General features: G+C 38.8%; 1 protein-coding gene across 2 annotated transcripts in view; it reads left to right on the top strand.

Moving 5' to 3' along the window:
- The window catches only part of LOC138019371 (protein XRP2-like), a 23,233-nt gene that overhangs the window by 11,856 nt on the left and 1,377 nt on the right, over nt 1-10,000 (top strand). For both annotated transcript variants that reach the window (XM_068866136.1, XM_068866137.1), the window contains exons 7-9: nt 3,340-3,474; nt 3,991-4,068; nt 9,284-9,383. In XM_068866136.1, coding sequence (XP_068722237.1) covers nt 3,340-3,474; nt 3,991-4,068; nt 9,284-9,383 — 313 coding nt within the window. The remainder of the gene's footprint in view (nt 1-3,339; nt 3,475-3,990; nt 4,069-9,283; nt 9,384-10,000) is intronic.

The following is a 10,000-nucleotide window of genomic DNA, read 5'->3' as shown; positions in this document are numbered from 1 at the left end:
TATTTGTGAAGAATCGAACTGCTTTGAAAGTTTTCCTTCAAAAGTGGCAGGGCGCACGAAAATGCCCTGTGAAAGTAAACCTAATTTCCATCGAAACTTGGCACTTTGTGGTGCGTTGATTCAACTCTGGGTCATATTATTCAGATGCAATGCATTTTTAAATGTAATGTACTGCAAATAAGACTCTTGCTTGTATTGCAATAAATATTAGTCCCAGCTATTAAAAATTATACTTAATTACATAAAAAATGTTTCGTTAGTGTAGTAATATTTACAAATACAAATGCCTGCTTACCACAACTTTGCACTGCACTTTTCGATTTGATAAATTTCTTACTTTAAATTTGAGGGAAACTGTAGTAATTGAAATTTTAAAGATATTTACAAACTGTATAGTAACATTTACATGACAAGTAATTATTGTAAAGTATAATAATTTTGTTCATGATGATTTACATGATAAGTAATTATATATTATATTTGTAAATAATGTATATTTTAAAATTTTCACTCCCTTGTGTGGCTGCTTTGCATGGGTGTGTGTGTCACTATTTGCATCTTTCTGCTTTTGGAATCCCATTTAATAAATAATACAAATATAACAATTCTTTAAACTTTGTACAGTGAATTATTTTACCTTTGTCTGCACATTCAAGTTTTATGAGACATGCGACTGTGTGCAAGGAATGGCAGCAAAAATAAACAAAAACCAGGTCAATTAAATTTTTTGACACACAAAACAGCCATAATATTCAGGTATACCTTCTCTTCAATTTCTTCTGCAAGTTTTTTGCAGTTACTATAAGTTGCCATACACCAAGAATGAAGTAAAAAATAAATTTAATGAACACAAAATGGTGTGTGATGTTCCATCATCCTAAATCAATGTATATTAATTACTTAACACTGTTGGAATCAATATTAAATTTTATTGGGACATATTAGTTATTAAATACTGGCTCAATTACTGATACGGTAATATTATTGACGTACTATATTTAATAATATTATAATATAAATCCCTTTCACCCCTAAACCGGCCGTACTTGGTATTTTACTCTTCAATAGGGAACCCCCAGGGGTCAATGGGTTAATTAATAGACTAAAAACATTTAAGATCAATGACTGCACATTTTGTACACTTTCATCCTGATTTATATAAATTTACTTTATTCTCTGCAGTGAGATAGTAACTTACCACAAAAGTGAGCAATGAATATGAATGAGCACGAACTGCCCACATCGAAATTAATAAGTAGTTAATATTGTGTCAGAGTTCTATCACAAAGTCTGCTTTGCCTTTAATTGCCCTTTTAATTTTAAACATTGCACAGAACACAAGACCTACTTTATGTATTTCCAGACATCCCAATTTTAATTGTACATTTAATGTGGGTGTAATTTTACATCTTCAAATGGTCTTGAGTGAAATTTTTACCTCCCCAAAGAGAACTCATTCAGAAAATTTCATTTCAGTACAACCTACAAGTCTGATGGCAGTGACCACATCATTCGTCACTATTGTATAGATTTCCTAAGAACATCAACATCACTTTTGAATAATTCGCTGGTAGCATAAATGATGAAAACAATGAATAATTACTATGGCTAGACTTAATGGAGTTACCATAGATCAAGGACAGAATTATCCAATAAAGTAATAAACTGGAACTTCATTATTGACTCATTTTAGCATATATTATCAAGCATGCCTTCAGTTGATGTATCTAAGAATAATGTTTTGGTTCCGTTAAATGAAATTTCTTGAAATTTTTAAGGTAGTGTATCTTGAGAGTGTTTGCACATGAGATAAATGCAGTGAATCAGGTTGGCCTCAGACACATACACAAAATAGCGGCTGGTATTAAATTTCTGTCGACGTATCTGTTGAGATAAGATGTTCTTTCAAAGGACTGAGGACATCTCATAACTCTAAACGATCGATGAAAGAAAGTGAATGAAGTGACATACTTCCTTCCAGCGCTGCATTCAAGTTGGATAAATCGAAGCCTGCGAGCTCGAGCGACGTTAGATAGTCCTCCCTTCCCAACAAAGGAATCTAGCCTTTGCTCGGGTCTTTTCGCACTTTGAGCATTTGTTGTTCACTTAAATGGAGAAATAAAGCTAAAAAGTATAAAAGCTGACTCGAAGCAACTTCAGAGGCGTTGCTTCCCCGAGCAGACTAAAAGGGCTGCTTACAAAAAGCGTAACGAAAGAAAAATTCCCGCCGACTAAAATGCCCCTTGCAGAATCTTTCCCTGTCACGTAAACTATAAATGACCACCTTCAACTGGCTGAAGCTATATAGAACGATGTTGAAATCACCGCTTCGAAAGCCATCTTTGTTTATATCACAGCGTGCGGTTGGAACACTGGATACTACAATTTTCAACAGCCAATCAGACAAAAGTCTCCTTTGTTGATGGCGGCATCCTGGAAAGTGGAAATGATTGATCCTTCTGATGCAAACTTCATTTTTTTTTGAAGAAATGCGTCTTTGGATTCTTTTTTTTCGTCGTGAAACTAGCCTAAATTAGCAGTCATTTATCTCAAGACCGAGCAAGGCGTGAGAGGTGACAAAATGTAATGGACGCATGAGGAAACCTACACCAGGGAATTCGTCAAACTTAACTCACCTCGAAAATTTTCTGGATATGGAAATTTGGTTAGTGATATAAAGAGAATATGAGGTCATATTCTCGTGGTGATGCAGATCGGCTAAATCACTCGAGTCTGGAATTGATTATGTGTTTATGTTCGGAATTTGCATTTATGGCCGCAGTTTGATCCTCTAGGGATTTTACGCCACATCTCGGTATTTAAGCCTTGTCGCCTCTCGCGTTAGTCACTCGACACAGCCAGTTTTACCGCTCGCACCTTGCCGAGCTTAATTTTTCCTAGTATGCTGTTTACGTTTAGTCTCGTAGTTTACAGTGATGTAATTCGTTTTTTCTCCGCCACTACTTTATTTCTTGTATGTTAGCTTTTTCTAGTCCCCAATAAACACAACTGGTCGTGTCCTTCCTATTTCAACGTGTTGTTGCCTTTCTGCTGATTAGAACTTAAACGTTTTGTCTGCGGCGGAACGCAGTGACATAGCAGAGAATTTTTATTATACGGCGGCGGTGCGCCGAGACGTACCCTTGTTTCATTGAACCGTTGAGTATAGTTGGGTATACATGTATGGTGCTAAGCTTTTGTGGGGATTTTGTTACACACATCAGAGTGTCGCTCTTATCGTGGGTCTCTCATAGCTGTGTTTACAAAACACGTACATGTAAGGGCCGGGCTTTAAAGCAAACCAATCTTCAATATTATGTCATCAACTCTATTTTACAGGATGCTTCAGAAAATATAACAGATTATGTACCATCACCCGACACAGAGAAATTCGCCGACCTATTTATTTCCACAGCTGACAACATGAGTGTGGTTCCGTATACCCTTGGATCGAGAAGAAAACGTTTTGACGAGGTATAATTAACAAGTGTCACCATTTGACTAAATGTCGTTGTCGTGTGTTCGAACAACTCCCAGACTGGCTAGAGAATTTTGTCTTCCCTTTTGTGGTCTTTGAGCAGATGTAGCCTAAAAGATTCACCGTCGTGATTCTCCGTTTGGAGCTTTGAGTTTCATACTTCTGTTGAGTTGCTCGTTGATCAGACACAAGTCAGCGTTGTACGCTTTTCCGCAGGGTTTTGTCGGATTTTTGATGCGCCCAAAATGACGCGAGAGCAAGAAAATTGAGAAGAAAAGAGGAACGAATTTCTTGTAACTTTCCTTTCTTTCTCTCCTCCCCTCCCCTCCCCTCCCCTCCCTCCCTCCCTGCCCCCCCCCCCCCCTCAATCATTCTTTTACCTTTGATCCGCGCATCCAAAATCCATACTCAATCGGAAAAGGAATCGAAGAGGGTGGGTCTTGGGGTAGGTGTGTGGTGGGCGGTAGATGACACGAAAGCGAGTAACTAATTGGGCAGTTGTTGTTTCCTAGTCCTGCCTGGTGGTACTATTCCACGACAGTAATGTCAAGAAAAACGTCAAAAAGGTGCTATACGAACAAAAATACGAGGTATGTATTGTGTCACCGTGTAGACGGGAACGAAATCTCTATGCGACAACCTTACGGTGGCTCACACCAGTTTCAACAATTCTGGGGGGATGTCTTGTTAAAACGATTAACTCCACAACGCTTTTTCATGTAAAGACAATGTCACGGTGCCATAAGAAACACCAATTATTGCTTAACAAGATGCACTTGTTAATGTGACGTAAAGGGTTACTATGGCAACAAAAGCTATCTAAAAAAACACCCTATGACCTGCAACTTGTAATGCAGGAAAGTGATTTGCAGGCTTAAATAAAACTATCTGAAAAATAATAATAAAAAAACCTCACGAGTGGATTCAACTGGGGAGGTGGCTATAAATCCAACCCTAAGAATTTTTTAAACTCAGCAAATAGCTTTATTTTAACCACGTGCTATCATAATAATAATAGCAATAATTAATGATAACTTTTACTTTCCTGCAATACAAAATGGGGCTCTCCGAGTTGGTTTTTTAGTATGGCTCTTTTGTTGCCACTGTAAACTATTACATCACATCAATAAGTGCATCTTGTCAAGCAATGATTGGTGTGTCTTATGGTGCCACGACGTTGTCTTTTCGTCATGATGATGTATAGTTAATCCTTCTAATACGACATTCTCCCACAATTGTTAAACCGGTGTGAGCAACCTGAAATGATCATTCAAAGTGAGTAGTTTGTGGATAACTTCGTCAACAGTTAACGGCGACGTTTGATTCTCCCTCCAAACCGTAATATATACATGTAGATTTAGCCAAGCCTAAAAGCAGAGCTCCCTGGTTATTTAATCTTACTGCCTGTAGGGTTAATGAAAATAAAAAGTTTAGAATTGTCCGCGTTTGATGTTTCTGGTTGCTGCTTTAATAATGAAATCATTTTCTTTGCTTTCTTCTGTAGAAAAAAAATTGCCTAACTAGTGAATTCCATGGTAAATTCAACGCTAAAAACCGATCTCGCATGAACCACAAAGCAAGGAGTGTGATATCGGTTTTTCGAGTGAAATTTACTTTGGAATTCACCCGTGTGGCAAGGGTTTTTTGTTGAACCGCACGAGTCTTAAAAGAAAACAAGCAGTGAGTGAATGGAAAGGAAAAAAGCCATTTCAGAGTTAACTGTCAATACCCAGCGAATAGCAATAACGCCAAAATTAGAAACCATAAAAGACTTTGTCAGTTTAAGGTAAAAAAAAGTTTTACTGATGTACTTTATTCCACTTTATCTCTGAAAACGAGATCATTCACGCATTGATTTATTTCATTGAAACACGCCAGCTTGGCTGGGAACAAGAATCGGCAAAATACGGCTATGGACGAACACTAAATTACCTTTAGGTGCTTTAAACAAATTTTTGAAAACACAAGCTAGTGAAATTGCCCCTTAATTTTACGAGAACTCATTTCGATTACATGTTTATAATATAAGGGCAAAATTTTCTTGTCACTGTCGAGGCACATCGAAAACCAGTTGGGCAAACGGATTTAAAAAGCATTTCGCTCGCATTTTAGAGCAAAACAAACAAACAATTCAACTTTATCTTTGTGTCCAAAATAGTACAGATAATTGTTATTTAATTCCAGTTGTCAATAAAAATTCGAGTTTCATTCCTGAACAAAGGAAAAACCGATTAAACCACTTTTTAAAAATAACGCATCCGTAAAAATAACAAACGGTTTAGTGCGCAAGGAAAGAATTGTGGAGTAACTTCTTCCAACAGTATGAGCTATTACTGGTATTCTGTTTTGTCGCTGTCGTTCTCTTTTGCTCTCCTTTCGTTTCTGTTCTAGGCATAGGTCCTCCAGGCATTATGTAATAACCTTATCAGAGCTTCTAAAGATATGCCAAAAATTGCAATACAGAGAAAAAAGCAGCTCCAAGCAAATTAAAAATAAACACTCAGCTTTAAGTTTATATCCCTCCGATGCTTGACTTGAATAACTGCGTAGCCACCAGTGTGGACCACAGCTATTATGATATGTCAAAGTGGATTGAAACCAGTGAAAAATGCAGAAAGAAAACATTTTCCAAACCGTTTTCCACCAGAGCACGAAAAGCGTTGACTGTGTAAGAACTATAGTAGACGTATCATTGCCGTGTAGCCTCGTCGAGCCACAGAAAGCGCGCGAAAAAAAATGAAACCTCGCTTACTTTTAGGTGAGTTAACCTAAGTTGAGCCTGCACTCCAATCGAAACCAGTACCTGGTCAGCGGCCAACTTAAAAAAAAAGCTGACCTCGGTGAGCTCTAAGCTTGAGCCCGCGATTTGGTCACGTTACACTGGTTAGCGGAAACCTTGTTTGGACAGGTGTCAATCGATCAAAACATCGATGTCCAATATCAAAGATGTATTCTGTAAACTAGCATGATACTGGTCACATTGGCATACATGGATGGGTGGACGGACGGACGGACGTACGTACGTTCATGACAATATGGCTATGAAACCAAATTTTCTCGCATCGATGGGTTACCATATTTTCTTAACTATGGTGCTTCGCGCGCGAGCGCCTTCGGCGCGCCCGGAGCTCCGCTAACTCTGTTCATATTTGCTTCATTCTTGCATGACTGCCGCGCCTTTGAGGTCGACAAGCCTTGTTGGTATAGTTAACCACTTCATAGTACGGTTGGTATTGGTGGTTGCAGCCAGTCTCAGTCTGTAGACAGATAAGACTGGAGTAATGTGCAATTGCTGATGGACGACCATAGGGAGCTAGTGGTTGTGACTAAAGTGAATCCGCCACAGTCAGGTGGGGGCACTAAATGACAAAACATAAGTCTGCATTAGAATGGCGAGGGGAAGAAGCTACATGTACATGAAGTGTCACCTTCGAAGGCCATTAACCATTCTCGAACATGTGCATGTTTAGGCTCAAATAGTGCATATTGGTACTTGACGCCGCAAACGATATACTAAGGATGCAGGGAATCACCGTATTTCGTCTCCTTGTTTGGCCTTTGAAATGATTTCCCGCTTTTGCTTTGCGCAACCCTACTTCGCTTAATTTTTTTTGCGTCATTGTCGCGCGCATTAGCTCGCGCACATTGATAAAATGGCCGATTTTCATTGACGCCAAGCTTATCCTTCAAGGGATCGCTATTTTCTTCTGAACGAGCACGGTGATCCCCCATATTTAATGATTTTATGTACTCGTAGTAGGTACACGGAAAACATATTTTAAGGAGAAAAAAAGTTGGATAGTAGAAGGTGTAGTATTTATATATAAATGCCGTGAAACTGCATTTGGAGCCAGACACTGAGTGTGCGCGAGGTGATGATGTTTGAATTTGCTTGCATTGCTTTGCAAGAGTGAAGAATTTGAAATCACTGTACTGAAAGATTTTTTCCCGAACAAACAAGTAGGCTCAAGTTTTCAGTAATATTCAGCACCTTTACCTATGGAGCAACAATTTTTCCGCTTAATTAAGTTTCAAATGCTTCTCGCGTAATTCGGTAAAAACATTTAGAATGAAGGGCATGCAGCGCGAAAACAAGTACGGTGACCCAAGTGTTTTATTGCATTTTTTAAATGTCCTGTGCATGAATATCAATTGTGCCAATTTTGACAAAAATCTAGATAGTATGTTAGGGAATTACCTTAAGTTGTTTGTTATGTATTTGTCATTTAGTGTCTCACTTGGCTGTGGATAGAGATGACGTAACGTACAAACCATCAATAAGGGAGGTTAAACCCCGCTTTTGACAGTATAAGAGGTGTAAGAATCGGAAATTAACGCAGATTTGTTGCTGCGGACTAAGCGAAGCGAGCGGGCAGCAACATATTCTGGATTTAGGAAAAGTATGTAAACTGCGACGAATTCTCGTATTCACCACTTTTTACCATCCATAATGCATTACGTTTAACCAGAATGCGCTGCGCCACGAACAATCTAAATATAAATAAATAAATAAACAACCTCTTCCGCTTTCGATGATAAGTGAGTGGTGGTGTTTTGCTTCCACATCCGTCACTTTTGTTCCAGTATGTGAAAGTTCTGTGAATTTAGACAGTTACCGGTACATCGTTTGCCTTTTTCTTGCTGGGAATTCTGACCTTCGTATTTCATCGTTTGGCGCAGTTACGCCTCCTTGGTCGAGTTCTAGAATGATGAGAAGAACTGTGATCAAATTGTCGATACTTAACTTGTAGAATGATTAGAACTGAAAACGATCAACCGTTAAACACTTAATTTCAAATGTGCGGCGCGATTCATGCTGTCGAAGGTGACTTAAGTTATGCTTGCCATGTGTTTCAAGCCGCAGCAATGCCGGTGTACCAGGACAGATTTTAAGTTCCAATTTCGTATCTTTCTGCATACAATTTAGACATCTCAGGGATCTGGTGCAAAGGGAGTTTTGTAGTGTGTTGCTTTCTCCGTGTTTCAGATCAGTGGCTTATCAGCTGGAGTTTTGTATTTTCTTTCCGTTTACATTTTGTTCACTTTGTCACGATCTCGAAAGGGGGTAATCCGGTCCCTCAGCAAACTAGTATTAAACAATTATTCGCCGAAGGCGAAGTGAATATCGATGAATACAACCTCGACTTCTTTTCGGGTTTTATTCACCGAGCCTGAGGCCCCTTTCAAACGTCTAACTTTACATGTGCCGAATCTAATGGAAATGAGCGAAAACAATAGATTTTTGTCATTTGCATTAGATCCGGCACATGTAAAGTTCGACGTTTGAAACGGGCCTGAGGGGAATAATTGTTTTAGTGTAATGACATATGTGATTATTTAAAAAATATGCATTTTCTTTAAAACAATTTATTTGTCTGTCACCTCGACAAAACGGCCTGTGGCCATTTTTTAAAAAACTGCTGAGGTGCAACCAATCAGCGCAGAGAATTTTCAGTAATTACCAATGTTAGATAACGGTTGCGATCGCATTAAGGAGATAACACTAGTGTTGATTAAATCAAGTCCTATTGTTCAGTGTTCCCCTAGTGTCAACTTGTGTTTCTCTCAAGTATGACCGACATTGTCGTTTTTTGCCTAGGTCCTTGTAATAGGTACTCAGCAACGAACCATTTGAGGTAATAATCGCGAAATGATGTCATACAGTACGAATACTGGAATAAGGGAACTATTGTTTGCGTCATCCAACATGGTGGCAATGACATAACGTTGAAGATAAAGTTTGCGTTAGTACTGTGCATGCGCTTGTTTAGATCGCTAAAAATTCCCTCTTTTGATATTTGCTAGAGATCCTGCGCACTTGTCCAGACAAAAGAAATAAGAATGAAGCCGGAAGACGTCAGTAGAGTATTTCAGTCTGAAGACTATAAAGCCGCAGCCGAAAAAGGTGTGTATGATTTTGCGTTCATTTCTTGTAGTTGTTGAAGACATAAGTTTCAATTACGCTTTCAAAACGATACCGTAAAATTGGCGTCATTGTCTAAATTTAACTTAAGGAAAGGTTACGTTTATACAAACGTTGGCCGTGCAGCACTTATATTTTAAACAGAGTTAACTGAATAGAGTGTAATGTGAAGTGCTAGATTTATATCCCATATGAACCATGTGAGCGTTAGCCCCACTATATGAGATAGAAATCTAGCATTTCACATTACACTCTATTCAGTTAACTCTATTTAAAATATAAGTGCTACACGGCCGACGTTTGTATAAACGTAACCTTTCCTTGTACTTGTACATGTTCATTGCCGTGACTTTAACACCTTCAGTTCCCACGGCCTGCTCCCGTCTGACCTTGTAGCTCAGTCGGTAGAGCGGCGGAGATCTAACCCGAAGGTCGTGGGTTCAATTCCCATCCTGGTCAGAGTTTTTCTCTGTCCATGTGTGGGCCCATTTCCATTAGTAGGGCTAACGCTCACATGGTTCATATGGGATAGAAATCTAGCACTTCACATTACACTCTATTCAGTTAACTCTGATTGAAGTTCTGTCCTAAGTATATAC

Source organism: Montipora capricornis, chromosome 10, assembly GCF_036669925.1.
Source record: "Montipora capricornis isolate CH-2021 chromosome 10, ASM3666992v2, whole genome shotgun sequence".
Lineage (NCBI taxonomy): Eukaryota > Metazoa > Cnidaria > Anthozoa > Scleractinia > Acroporidae > Montipora > Montipora capricornis.
The sequence above is the reverse complement of the archived record's forward strand: the minus strand, read 5'-3'. Positions and strand labels throughout refer to the sequence as shown.